At 37.2% G+C, this 15,376-nt stretch overlaps 1 protein-coding gene across 2 annotated transcripts in view; it reads left to right on the plus strand.

The window, feature by feature from the left end:
* chd1 (chromodomain helicase DNA binding protein 1) overlaps positions 1–13,951 on the plus strand; it is a 60,136-nt gene extending 46,185 nt beyond the window's left edge. For both annotated transcript variants that reach the window (XM_056466311.1, XM_056466313.1), the window contains exons 31-37: positions 2,230–2,487; positions 5,107–5,220; positions 7,225–7,403; positions 7,491–7,590; positions 7,824–7,875; positions 10,487–10,721; positions 12,460–13,951. In XM_056466311.1, the coding sequence (XP_056322286.1) occupies positions 2,230–2,487; positions 5,107–5,220; positions 7,225–7,403; positions 7,491–7,590; positions 7,824–7,875; positions 10,487–10,721; positions 12,460–12,763 (1,242 nt within the window). In that variant the 3' untranslated portion in view covers positions 12,764–13,951. The remainder of the gene's footprint in view (positions 1–2,229; positions 2,488–5,106; positions 5,221–7,224; positions 7,404–7,490; positions 7,591–7,823; positions 7,876–10,486; positions 10,722–12,459) is intronic.
* Positions 13,952–15,376: the final 1,425 nt, after the last annotated feature.

The raw sequence follows: 15,376 nt of genomic DNA on the forward strand, positions 1-15,376 counted from the left end.
AAAAATGAAAATTACCATTATGTATGTGACATTCTTCTTTCAGCCTAATTAGGGATGCACAGATACCGTCTTTTATTTGGAACGATCTGATCTCGATACCAAAATTTTGAGTATCGGCCATTACAGATCCAATCCCGATACTGTACCATTTTTTTTGTTTGTTTGTTTGTTTTTATTAACATAATACAGTTTCGATTGTTCTGATGATAAACTCAAATAATATATCTTCTTTAGTAAAAAAATAACAGACCTATAGGCCTACTATACATGACAGATGGCACAATCTAACTAAAAACATGATGCTTGCTATAAATTATGAGCTACATTATTTGAGCATTCATTATGACATTGATATGATTTGCTGTGGTGCAGCTTGTGTTTCCTTTTTAATATTAAGATTTTCTTTGAAATCTGTAATAGGCTTCCACTATTGACCCTAATCGTTGGTAAAATAAACAGCATTTTAGCAAAGCCTGATATTTTCCTGCAGGTTTGAAGCAGACTAAACCGTCTGAGGCCAGTTTTACTTAATAAACCCTCGCCTAAACTTGCCACGAGTGAGATAAAGAACCTGAAAGCATGTCTGAAAAATTTTCTTTTTGAAACTAATTTCGTTTGATGTAGTTTGTTGGTTATTTTAATGTATTTTTTGTTGGTCAGTAATCTACAAAATCAACAAGAATATTTGAGGTGATGTTCAAAACAAGGTCCGCTTATAGGCCTATGCTTCAGTGCAACTGACAAACCGGTCTGTTAAATAAAATATTACTATAAATAAAATGACAGTGAAATATTCTCAGTTTCAGAGTAGTCTATATTATGCCAAATAATTTTCTGTTATTGACAATTCATATGCACCAGGTCGTCAGTTTCACTTTTAGCCTTTTAATTTAATCAACTACTTTGACCACAATGAGCCAGGCTTTACAAACTATTCGCAGCACTTAAAGTATTACCCTCGGAAGAATAAACTCAGTCGGAAATAAGAGAGAACAGAAACTTATTGTAAGAATAATCTTGCGGAGTGTCGCATGTCACGTCTGCGCAGCTGGTGCCTAAATGAAGCGCTTGCACCACTGAGACACAGCGTGCAGACCTCCGGTATACGGACACTTCCAAAACAGCAGCACAAAGGGGTGAAATCAGTGCATTGAAGATCTGTCAAAGGTATTATTGAGCCTTTTTTTAAAAGTTGAATTTTTTTAAGTTTCAGGTTGGCCTACTTTGTGTGTGAAGAGCAAAATAATAACCCTCTCCAGTGTTGCGAAGGCGATGTGCTGATAACAGACACAGCGCAACATGATTTAGAAACGACAATGATCTCCATGTTACAGGTCAAAATGAACCCATTTAATGCAAAACTAAATGAATTTCTCCACCAATTACTTATAGTAACAGGAACAATTAGTCTTGGAGAAAGTTTTTCAAGTTGTCAGGAACGCGACGCGCAGTTTGAATTGTGAATGAATGGAGAATGATTGACAGGTGCAACGGCGGGAAGCGCTGAACTGAACTTGTATTTAACCACTTAAATATTCATCTGTATTTCACATTAAACTATAAAATGGCTTCAAAACGTTTGGGATATAGTAGGCATATATGACAACTTTCCAGTGCCTTATAATAGGCTGCCTTCGTGGCTTTTGTTGGCTTCTAAATTACATCGAATATAGCACACGCGCAAGATCGGATTTGGATTGGTACCAGCTGGCCAATACCCGATCCAGCTAAAATATGCAGTATCGAACTGATATTCGATCCAAGTATCGGGATCGGTGCATCCCTACAGTTTCTATAGTTCTGGTGATAAACTCAAATAATATATCTCTTTTTAGTAAAAATAACAGACCTATAGGCCTACGTATATGACAGACAACACAATCTAGCTAAAACATGATGCTTGCTGTAAATTAGGCTACATTATTTGATCATTCGTTGTGACATTGATCTGTTGTGGTTCGTCTTATGTTTCCTTTTTTAATGTTAAGATTTTTCTTTGAAATTTGCATTAGGCTACCACTATTACCCCTAATGGTTGGTAAAATAACCAGCCTTTTAGCAAAGCCTGATATTATATATCCTGCAGCTTTGACACAGACTAAACTAAACTGTCTGAGGCCAGTTTTACCTAATAATCCCTCACCAAATCTAGATGGAGAAAGTTCAAAATATAAATATATTTCATGTTAAATGAAATTTTTTTTAAATAAATTCTTTGTTTTCTTACAGGAAACTCCTCCTCCCCTTAAGCTGCCGAACAGGAGAGCACGTGTACCAGAGCGGACCGTAAAGGAAGAGGAAGATGACTCCGATGAGGATGAGCTTGAGGATGCAGAGCCAGTTGAGAAGGACACGCCAGAGAAAGTCGTTAAAAAGGAAATGAAGAAGGAGAAGAAAGAAGAGGGACGGGACAGCAAAGAGAGGGAAGTGAAGGAGAAGGAGATCAAACCAGAGCCTTTGCAAAGAGAGGATGATTCTCCAGCAGAGGTGCTCATCATCATTATGGCATATTTCTTACACTGTTTAAAAAAATCTACAGTTGAACATATTGAACTCTTTTCACATTTCCGAGTTTCGCAGCAGCAGAAGTAATCATAGTTGGGTAAACTTAGGGTGCTTTCACACTAGCGCTTTTGGTCTGTACCTGGGTTCATTTGACGTCAGAGTTCGGTACGTTTAGCTATTTAGCTAGTGTGAATGCTGTCTTTTGAACTCAGGTGCGCACCCGCGAACCGCACCTGAGTCCGCCTGAAAGAGTTAGTCTCGGGTACGGTTCGTGGGAACTCTGATTTAGTTCACTTCTGCTATGAATGCAATCGTACCAAATAAAGGAAGTGAACAGCCAACAATACACCAAACTTTAGTTTTCATAACGTTCATTCATGTGTATGTCTGTGTGTATCACCTACCTTGGCGACAAGCGAGACTGACCCAGTGCAATAATTATAATAGCCCCTTTCACACATACAGACCTTTCTGGAAAATTACCGGCGATTTTCCAGAAAGGTCTGTTTTTTAAAACACTGGAAAATTCTCCGGAAAGAGAAGTTGTAACATTACCGGTAATTTTCCAGAATGCTGCTCTGTGTGAACGCAGAAGGAAGATCGCCGGAAAGAGTGCATTTACCTATAGAACGCGCTGACGTGAGACATCTACTTTAGCCAATCAGAACACGCAGTCCGAGCGGTTTATGAAAATAAATGCCTGTGAATATTTTTCCAGACACATTTAGCTAGTCAGATAACATTTCTGTTCCTTAATGCCAACTGTGTATTGATAAAATGCTTATGATAAGCCGTTGTTTGTTTACCTTCAAGCTCGGACGCGTGTGCACATAAAGCAGCTGGTGAACGCCAGCACACACACACATATTATGTACATCTCGACATGCGAAGTGTTTCTCTACATGTTTCATCGAAGTTATTCACAATACTTCTCCATCCACAGAGTTTGTAATGTAATCAGATGTTTACAAATAGTGGATTTACAAAATAGTGCAGCGGTTTAGAGCTGATTTCTGGTTAATGATGTCAGAATTTACCGGTATTTTTAAATGGATGTGTGAACGATCTTTTCCAAAAAGATTCCGGAACGTCCTTGTCTGTCTGAACAGCACTTTCTTGAATTTACTGGTAAAGTCCTTCCGGAAGTTTTCCAGATATTTATCGGTATCACTGTGTGAAAGGGGCCAATGTCTGCTTGTCTCCACCAAAACGACTTCTGCAGAAATCGCATGATGTTCTGAATGTTTTTTGCAGCAGATAGATGCAAGTCACTCTCTGTGTTTTGGTAACAAAAGCAAAAAATTCAGTAAAAGCAAAATGACTAAGATGAGCGGACGTCTCCATTTTGCCGAATTGCTTTTGTGGCAGCCACCTAAACACAGCAGTACACAAAACAGCAGCTTGATAATGCAAGCGTACCGATGTTCAGAAAGAAAAACGATTGCATAAATACAAACCAGCAGAGAAGGTGGCAAGAGGGAGACAATCAAACTTTGGTTTGGTCCAGGCAATTGAACCAAGTGTGAAAGCACCCTTAGAGTGCAGTGAAAGGGGGAGTACAACAAACAATTTTATTACAATCATATTGTTGAAATAATAACAGAAAAACTCCACGATGGTGTTTTCAAGACTTTTAGAAAAAGGAAAAATTGTGTGAGACCGAAAACAGTAGCAAGAAGAGAGAATAACGACAAATTTACTCTCCTGCCCCATAGACGCTGCATTAGAAAATCTAATTGATTAAATAAAATTTTAAAACGCCTCGCATAAGCGATAATTTGTTTTTGTAATTTGATGTGAAGATGATATAATACGTGCATAAATGCATATAAATGTTCAAACGTTGTTTAAAAAAAATCAAAGTATTAAAAACTTTAATGGATTTAAGATTATGATGACTAAATGAGTCTATTAGTGTATGTGAGTGTATTAGTCTGTTTTTTGATTAATAGTGTATGCAAATAAATAAACAAATAAATAAATATATATATATATATATATATATATATATATATATATATATATATATATATATATATATATATATATATATATATATATATATATATCATGAAGATGGTGCCTTGCGGTCTTAATATCTGCCTCAGGCTTTTAGTCATTCATAGTGTTTTAAAAGTTTAAATGTTTGCACCTTGACGTACTTTTTAAGCCTGGATTACATTTAATAAGATAAAATTTGAAAATTTAAAAAATGATTACCTGTTAGTTTTGTAAAAACTAACTTAACAGTGTAAAATAGTTTATTTAATAGTTTTGTAAAAATAGCTTTTCTCTAGGGAAAGGTTATATTGCAATAAATATCATTAATACTCAACAACAAAAGTATCACATTTCACATAATTTTCAATTTGCCCATTTTTTTGTTATATATTGTTGAGATAAAGCGTTCCCTCTTGCAAATTCTCTGTCCCCCTTCCATTCGGAATCAATGAGTATGACAGACCTTTGGCAGAGATTTTTGTGACACTCTACTGAGCCTTCTCAGCCAAAGATTTCAAAAATGCTTGGCATCTATATCAGTGTTCCCTTTTTTTCTTTGTTGATGTAAAAGTTTCATGAATTATTTAAATGTGTTTTCAGGCTGTCGATCTAAAAGCAGAGAAGGGTGATACCCCTGTTCACACGCCCTCAGGAGGAGACGCAATCCCACTGTCTGAGGAGTCTGAAGAACTGGACCAGAAAACCTTCAGCGTGGTGAGTATTTTTTCAGATTTAAGCCTAATTTGCCTTTGCTGGAGAATTGAGCCATTAAGTGAATCACACTAGTTAGATAATAGCTTTGTCAGGTTCCTCCTTCCTTAATGTACTGAAAGTCAATATGGAAGATTTTGAAGAACCAAGAAGCCATGTTTATGTGAATTTCCTCAAACACTAATATTGCATTAATAATAAAAGGCCTGATATATTTAAAGCAGTATATTGTTTGATATTATTTTAAACAAAATCAGCCCAAAAGGAAGCATATTTGGAGCTTTTAAGGAGTTTAAAAGTGCAGTGTGTATTAGTGTTGGGCAATATACAAAATTTTCAGATCGTCATATCGTCCCCCTGTGAGATCACTGATACACGATGCTATCACATAGTACGCGGCGGTGTTATGTTTATATATATATATATATATATATTACATTTTATTATTACCATATCTAAACATAATTAATAACCTTTCAGCTGATTTTTTTTAAAAACTTATTTAATAACCTACTGAATTTGCATTATGTTTGATCTTGGATAATAATTCAAACCAATGCAAATCACTAAGCTCTTACAGCTAAATAGGCGCTGAAAACAAAGTTATTTCAAACAAGACTTGATGCTACAGTGCGGCGCGGGACAGGATTTGATTGTGACTTCGGGTTCACAATTAATAAAGGATATAAAAGATAAATAACTTTTTTTTTGTGAAAGCAAGAGAGAATCTTGTGGGAGTGCTGTTATAAAGGAGTCTCAAATGACCAACAACCACAACATGATTTATTCCAGAACATTTGAGATGGTTTTAGAGTTCTTTTTCTTTTTCAGTTGTTTAATTTTTTAAAAATCGTTTTTATTTAACTTGTTTGTTAATTAAATCCGGTTTTGTTATTTAGCCGATTATTTTTATACAACAAAGTAACAAACTAATTTGCTATGAGATGTGGCTGTGCCCTCGCATGCAGCTCACACTTTAACTGCTGCTGCTGAGATGGAAAGAGAGTGCAAGAGAGCAATCGAAATAATTCCTTTTTATCCGAAAGTGTCGGTCAATTGATGTTGATGTGAACAGCTGAACCTGTCAAATTGTTTGTAGTTCATTTATTATTAATGATGATAATTAAAAATAATAATACTATTAATTTTATTCAATAATGCAGTTAAAACATGTAATAGGTCTACATTAATGTGAAACAAGCTAAATAACGTCTTTAAAATCGTCATAGGTTTCAGCTCTTAGCAATATCTATGCCTATTGACGAGACACGATACTATCATCTATCGGCACAACCATAGTGTGTATGTTTACATTCATAATATTTATATTATTTGCTAATTGATTACCTCGTATGGAACTCTGATTCTGTGTCTCATTTCGGAGTCTGCTACTGTCCACCGGAGGTCACATTTCAGTCACGGACGCATACTCTAAGAGCCCTTCTGACTGAATGAATGAAATGCATGATCTTCCAAAAAGGCAGCCTGGGTTACTGAAATGTAATTGGGTAAACTGGCATTGGGTGGGTTGAATGACCAAAACAAAGACAGACGTTCCAGCATGTAACTCGCATTTCTCAAAGCAGAATAACTGACCTTAGCATTGTTTTTCAGATAAACCAGAATACTCAATTAGCATTTTTCTTAAATATCTGCAAACATATTGATATTTTAGTCAAAAACTTCAGCACCTTTAAAAACAAGCTTCCTGGAAAAGTGAAATCTCCTTTGAACTGTCATTGGTCAGTAGATTAGCAGGTAGGAGGAGCTATGAGGCTCCTCGTTTGGCTTGGAGATCTTCCCTGTTCAGTACTTCATCAGACGCAAGTATAAACAAACACTGAAGAGCTGCTATAAATTTGAAGTTAAACTTTTTCATGTTTCACATCCTGCTCGCTGTAAAAGTCTACCAAACTAAGTGCTGTATAAACATACTCCTGAAATTGCTGAGCATATGAAAACGTTTCCACATGGCTATTAACTGCTGCTCTGTTGTGTTTTTGCCAGTGTAAGGAGCGCATGAGGCCTGTGAAGGCTGCACTCAAGCAGTTGGATCGTCCAGAGAAAGGTCTGTCTGAGCGAGAGCAGCTGGAACACACGCGGCAATGCCTGATCAAAATAGGAGATCACATCACTGAGTGTCTGAGAGAATACACCAACCCCGAGCAGATCAAACAGTGGAGGAAGTACGCTCACTTTTACTCTGTACTCCTTGTGCGCATGTATGAGGCTTTAATTTGAGTTTAACGATACATTTTATTCTCACATTCCAGAAATCTGTGGATATTCGTTTCAAAGTTCACAGAATTTGATGCAAGGAAACTGCATAAACTGTATAAGCACGCTATCAAGAAACGACAAGAAAATGCTCAGGTATGAACACATTGATATTTTTACATTTCTATTAACCCTTTTTTTAACTATTATCAGGCGATGAACCCTATATGGTCACTTTATTGACATTTTATTACAATTAATATTTGTTTAAGTCTGTTTAATTACTCCAGAAGCAATACTAGAACTTATGTTGTAATCGTTTTTGCTTTGTCACTTCGTTAAATATATATGCAAAATGGTTAAAGGTTATAATGTTTGTTTCATTTCAGGCAGCAGAGCAGAACACTAGCACTGTAAATACACAAAGCTTTAAACATGCAGGTATGTTCACTCCGTTTTATGTGCTTTCAGTCGGTTATTACAGGGTTCATACGGTCATGGAAAACCTGGAAAATGTCATGGAATTTTAACATGGCATTTTCCAGGCCTGGAAAAGCTTTGGAAAAACAGAAAAACCCACAAAGTTTTGGAAAAATCATGGAAAACAGATATCTGTATACTTGAATATAGGTTATTTACTTCTTTTCTGTCCTCGGCCAATCACATACTCTCACATTATTAGTGCGGCGTAAGCATTATCCAAATCTATTTTACTTGGATCTAAATTGAAGCGAAATAGATTGTCGCGTGTTTTAAACAAATTTAGACAGGCATTGTTTTTCTTTTACCACGCATATATAAACATTAGGTCATAAAAATTTACTTAAGTCCTGGAAAAATCATGGAAAAGTCATGAAATTTTAGTAGTAAAAATGTGTATAACGCTGTAATTAACATCTATGAGAGATGTCTTTTTCCCTTAATGGATCTTAGAATAATTGCTGTAGAGTGTGCCTGTTTGCATATTGTACTAAATGCATGTTACTGACCTTATAAGCATATCCATACCATTTTTTAACTTGTATTAAATTTTTATTCAGTAGCTGTGTTTCCATCACTCTGTGTTATTGTTAATTTTCAAATATTAAAGTGAGTGATGTAAACGTCAAATTTTGAATAAAAGTCCATTATTTAGGAGATTTTCTTTGCTCACTTTAGGTGGTTTTGGACTTGAAGAGTTCAGATGCAAAGCCCTCTAAATCCATCAGACCTAATTTTTTGTAAATAAGCATTTTCTATCAGGCTCCTCTGATTAGGTTCAGAAGTTTAATTTTATAGTTAATGATAAGGTTATTAGCTAGTAAATAATAAAAAAAATAATAATTTAAATGTCAATTTAGATCATTTCTAGGTTTTTAACAAGGTAGATTTTCTTTTAGCGTCAACCAGCTAAATCCACTTGTGTTTTTTTGCAAAAACCTCTAAATCAGGGATGTCAAACTCAATTCCTGGAGGGCCGCAGCCCTGCATGGTTAAGTTCCAACCCTAATTAAACACAGCTAATCAAACTAATTAAGTCTTTCAGTCTTGTTTGAAACCTATACAGGTGTGTTGAAGCATGGCTGGAACTAAACTGTGCAGAGCTGCGGCCCACCAGGAATTTGAGTTTGACATCCCTGCTTACAGTGTAATTAGTTTAAAATCACTAAAGATGCAATTAGAAATCATTTTACCAAACATAAAAATTTTTAATTAAATAAAAAAATTTAAGAAATTAAAATAAAAAAGTGGCGGTTAATTACGTTGTGGTAACCCCTGATAAACCAAGGACAAAGCAGAAGGAAAATGAATGAATGAAATCTGTCAAGTAAGTGCATTAATCAATAACATTAAAACTGACATTAAATCTTAACAATATGTTGTCGTTTCTGATATTTGGGATTTAGATTTAATGTAAATAGAGCATTGTAAACATTGTAAACTAAGCTTGTTAGATTCAAATAATGTAGTGTAAAACATTGTAAAACATCAATATCTGTGCATTGCCCATTAATATAAAAAGCTTATCAAGTAATGGCAGTTGGAAATGCATTTGCTTAATAAGCTTTGATATAGTGAACATTTTTGGGAAGATTCGCTTCCTTTACAGTTGAATCAATAGAGTGGATTAAGTTTAAATCTTTTATGCTTCTTTAAAAAGGAGACATTATACGTCATCAAGATGGACTGGTCTGGAACGCAGCCAGCTTTAAATTTACAGCTTGCGTTGGGCATTTGGATATATATAAGTGTTTTCATAAATAGTATGTTATAGTTCGTAGTATTTTTCTAATTGGGCATTCATATTGTGTGTAGATAATGACTTGTAGAGACCGTCACAACAGATTTGTTTCATTACGGTTAGGGTATCATCGAAGATGCTGCTTACCATACCCTGTCACCCTGTCTCTTTCCTGCTTTTAGTAATGCAAATGTGTGAATGTGTAAAAATATAGAAATATTTACTGTCATTTTAACATGATCATTTACATTAACATAAATCTAATGATTTTTCGTCAGTTTTTCTTCCTCATCTGAACAAATTTTTAACTGTAACTGCAGTATATACACTCCTCCTTAAACTCCTTTACACACAACTTAAGATTTATTGCAGATGTGACTGTATGGGCTGCTTTTCTCTGTACTTCCTGACAAAAAAAAGAACATTGAATGTCTCTATCCATGATGGGATTTGCATGTGTTTGATAGCCCTGTCTCTCATTTTTGTCGGGCTGTATGCACGCGCGTGATACACTTATTTAAATGTCTTATGATGATAATAATATGTTGGCACAATTATAAAACATACAGTACGTGTTTTAAAACTTTTACAACAACCGTAAAGCAAAACAAATGTATTTGCCATGAAAAACCATTCAAAAGGCACGTAGGTCTATACAGATGTGTTTTTACGTATTTGTTTATAATATATAGCATGGATTATAATATAATAAAGCTTTGTCATGGACCATATTTCTAAAAAATAAGCTTGAAGAGTCGCTGTGTTCGTCTTTTTGATAATCAGTCATATTTGTGTGCATGTTTTTATAACCTTTTAATGTGGTTTTGTCAGATGTTGAGCGGCTAAAGGAGTCTCAGCAGGACGAGAGCAGCAGAGACAGTTACAGCTCTGACAGACATCATTCATCTCGCCACCACGAACACAGCAAAGAGCATCATGCCAGCGACTCCTACAGGAAGAGCTCCGACTCCAGGAAAAGACCCTATTCCTCCTTCAGCAACGGCAAAGACCACAGAGAGCGGGAGCGAGACCAGTACAGAGAGAGAGGAGAGCGGCCGGACAGCAGGTCATTGAACAGATCTTTATTTTTTGTGTGTTGTTGTTTGATTAATTTTCGATGCTCATTATTGACTTAAAATGAGGTAATTGGTACTTTCAAGTTTTGTTTTTATTTTAGTAATGTGTTAAAGGAGTAGTGCAACCAAAAATGAACATTAACTCACAAGTGCTTCAGTACTTTTAAGGCCCGTTTCCACGGAGTGGTACGGTTCGGTTTGGTACGCTTTTATGGCCGTTTCCACTGTCAAAAAGCGTACCGAACCGTACCGTACCACTTTTTCGGCACCCTTTTGAAAGGGTACCAAACACGAGAAAGGGTACCAAAAGGCGAAGCCACACGCGCAGCTGAACGCTATTGGTTTAAAGAGATACGTCATTCGCTTGCGCAACAACCCAGAATGAAAACTAAAAAAACGGCATGTTTGAAATACACAGCGAGAGATTATAGTGGAATTATAAAAACATATAATAACGAGCCATGATCGATCTGGGCTCAAACAAACCTTGTCGTCGTCTTGATAAACAGCCACAAATCCAAGAAGAGCAGATTTACCCTGTGCCCCGTAGTTTTTTTACGAGCCAGTCTAAGGCGCGAGCGGTTTCGCTTTCTTCCTTGCGCTCGCCGCGCGTCTAACATTATATCTGAAATAACAAACTTCTTGAGCTGATGATAATAACGTGCGCTTGATTATTGACGTGCTTTTGAAACCCGATCCTGTCAGACACTGACAAACGCGAGAGTGAAGCGTGAAGAAACAAAGGAGAAGCCGGAAAAAAGGAGCACATTATTTATTAGCAAACATGAACAAAATGCCATGTATAACTGACTTATTATCTTCACCTTGTGGACTAATATGAACTAATATGATATGGTAACATATCGGAGACTGTAAGGGTCTGTTTGTGTTTATATATGTTCATTTATTTAGTTATTTAATATAATTACAGACGTTACAGTAGGCTGTTTCGCACTGTCTGATCTGCAGTTATAATCAACTCATGTTCATTGAAAAGTTAGTAATAAACATTTCTACACAAGTATTTATGTGTGTAAAGCAATTGTTTTGTGAGAAGCGCTTCTTATATGATATGTAAGTGACCCGTACAGCTTTATTGTAGACATTTCCTCGAGCGAGAATGACGTCAACTGAAACTTTCTGTCATACACCACGCCCACCAAAAGGGTACCCTTGTTAGTGGAAACGCAAGCCTGATAAAGGTGACCCGTACCAAACCGAACCGTACCGTACCAGTCAGTGGAAACGAGCCATTATAAAGTTTGTGCAAAACATGTTTTGAGGAATGTTGGAATAAAAGCAGCCACTGACATCTTTAGTAGGAACAAAACATAGTATGATGGTCAACATTGACTACATTTACATGGACATGGAGTAATCAAATTATTTGCCCTAATTTGAATAATACAACAATATGATTAACCCCCAGGGGTTGAAGACCGCGTATATGTATTTTGAGGCGTATTTTCCTGATAACGCCGAAAAGAACTTTAAATTACACTTTCAGTTTTGATCGGACAGATAAGAGCAATACATCAATCGAATCTGTTAGGTGTCGAATGGACGAATGGAAAATGGACCGAAATTTAGAATCATGAGAACACTACAACCACTTGAATGTGAGGAAATGTTCATTTTTGGTGAACTGTCCCTTTAAGTAGTTGGAATGTCAGGTTAACTTGTGCCAAACTTAGATGCATCATAATCGTCCTGATTTGTTTTTTTCAGATACTACAGCGAGAGCAAGCACAGGAAGCTGGACGAGCACCGCTCCAGCAGGGAGCACCGATCAGAAAGCAACTCCAAGGACAGGACTCACTCGGAGCACCGCTTCCACTCTGAGCACCGCTCCGGCAGCTCCGACTACTCGCACCACAAATCCTCCCGGGACTATCGCTACCATTCAGACTGGCAGATGGAGCACCGCTCGCCCCGGGACCAGCGCTCTCCTATCGGACACCGCTCGCCCTTCGAGTACTCGTCCGACCACAAAAGCACACCGGAACAGGTCTGGAGCGGCCGCAAGACATAACGCTTCTCCTCCGATTAGCCATAGACACACATCACACAGGAATGCCTTAGGGGACTGTCAGCCGCTGCACCACTGGGAGGAAAACAAAGATCACGTATTTTTGTATTTAAGAGTCGGCGGCATTCTTTCCTAGGTGCTGCAGAGTAATTTTTTTTAATTATTATTTTATAAATTGACTACTTTCCTTTTCGTTTGTGGTTTTTTACTTTTGAAACAGACGAGTCCGTGTTTCGCTCTGGCGTGCGACACTGGATCCCAACATACTCCCGTAAATAAACGCGGCGCAGCTTATTTAACAAGTGTTGAGTGAAAGGACGCTACACACACATACACACACACGCGTTTCGTCTTTAGTGGACGTAAAGGGTTTCTGTGCTGAAGGACTGGGGTTCACCTTCCAAAGTACCTCGTTTACAGTGTTTTGTGACCATTTTTGCCAATTTTTATCTGTAATTTTGTTTGTTTTCTTTCCATCATGCTTGAATTATTTAAATCTGTCTCGGCTGTAAAATAATCTGGACTATTTTTAGTGCGCATCAGATAGTGTCACTTTTTCACATTGTACTACTGTAAATTATTGTATAAAGTAAATCAAATGGGCTTTTCTCAGGCTGGTATTTTTTTAACTATTTCCCCATCAACTCAGGCTACTTTCTCTTTTCCTTCCTTTGTTTTTCTTTGATTTTTTTTGGACTAAATCTCAGTAGTTTTGAATAATGTAATGAAACTTGGGTGAATATTCCATGTGTGTTCGTTCTGTAGGGAACGTCTCGTTGGTTGGATCTCCTCTTTTGTTTGATCACTATCTGTAAGTGACTTGGCCTCACTTTATAACACCGTCATGTCAGAAAAAATTCAACAAGTGTAATTAAAAAAAAAAGGACATGAAAGGGTCGATGATAGCTAGAGGCACTTATGAGCTCTCCTTAGAACATTTCCATGATAATCTTTCCTCTTGTTTCCTATAAATGTTGGCAATAATGTACTCTTTTCTATGCAGCCCGAGTGTTTTTCTGCTTGACTGGCCCGAGCGAGTCAGAATGCTGTTACAGGACATACTGATGTACATAGATCTCCTTCTATATTTCAAATCCAAATTTACACTGAAAATGCATGGATTTTTAAAGTAATTGTTTTATATAATTGTTTATAAAGTCATTAAACTCAAATCACTGTTTTCACCTGTAATCTGGCTTAATGGAATTTAGTCTGCTCTGCGTTCAACGTATGACAATGAATGATGTTTTGTCAAAAGCATTTGACCCTGGGGCAGGTTTGTTCCTGTTCAGTGAACGCCCCGGTTTTTAAAACAGGTTTGATTGTGGGTAAACTATGAGCAAAGATATCACAAAGTGTAACTTGTCATTTCATCGTAATTCAACTTGATTTCATTTGTATATGGTTTTGAGAAAGGTGTGCGTTATTACAAATATAATCAAGTTATTTTAAAATGAAGGTGAGAGTGATGACTGTAGAGCTGTCGCAGCATCTATTCTACACTCACAGGCCACTTTATTAGGTACACCTTACTAGTACCGGGTTGGACCTCCTTTTGCCTTCAGAACTGCCTTAATCCTTCGTGGCATAGAGTCAACAAGATACTGGAAATATTCCTCAAGAGATTTTGCTCCATATTGACATGATAGCATCACGCAGTTGCTGCAGATTTGTCGGCTGCACATCCATGATGCGAATCTCACTTTCCACTGCATCCCAAAGGTGCCCTATTGGATTGAGATCTGGTGACTGGAGGCCATTTGAGGACAGTGAACTCATTGTCATGTTCAAGAAACCAGTCTGATAAGATTCACACTTTATGACATGGTGCATTATCCTGCTGGAAGTAGCCATCAGAAGATGAGTGCACTGTGGTCATATAGGGATGGACATGGTCAGCAACAATACTCAAATTGACACTATGCTCAATTGGTACTAATGAGCCCTAAGTGTGCCAAGGAAATATCCCCCACACCATTACACCAAAACCAGCCTGAACCGTTGATACAAGGCAGGATGGATCCATGCTTTCAAGTTGTTGACGTCAAATTCTGACCTTACCATCAGAATGTTGCAGCAGAAATCGAGACTCATCAGACCAGGCAACGTTTCTCTAATCTTCTATTGTCCAGTTTTGGTGAGCCTGTGTGAATTGTAGCCTCAGTTTCCTGCTCTTAGCTGACAGGAGTGGCATCTGGTGAGGTCTTCTGCTGCTGTAGCCCATCCGCCTCAAGGTTAGACGGGTTTTGTGTTCAGATATGCTCTTCTGCAAGCCTCTGTTGTAACGAGTGCTTATTTGAGTTACTGTTGCCTTTCTATCAGCTGGAACCAGTCTGGTCATTTTCCTCTGACATCAACAAGGCATTTGCGCTTCCTACAGAACTGCCTGGAAAGAGCTTGAAAAGTTCTTAAATGTGACTTTGGTAAAGGTGTGAGAGCCCTGTGTCTGCTGAAATAACTAGTTCAGAGGTTACAGAAGTCAGAATCAGCTCTTCATCCCTCAAAACACTGAAAACATAAGTTGATTGACCATTGAGATGTAATTGAATTAAATGTATGAATTTGGTTCACTGAAGCATGTATGTTTATTACACAAACTACTGAAAATAGCTGACC

This window comes from Danio aesculapii, chromosome 10, assembly GCF_903798145.1.
Source record: "Danio aesculapii chromosome 10, fDanAes4.1, whole genome shotgun sequence".
Taxonomy (NCBI): Eukaryota; Metazoa; Chordata; class Actinopteri; order Cypriniformes; family Danionidae; genus Danio; species Danio aesculapii.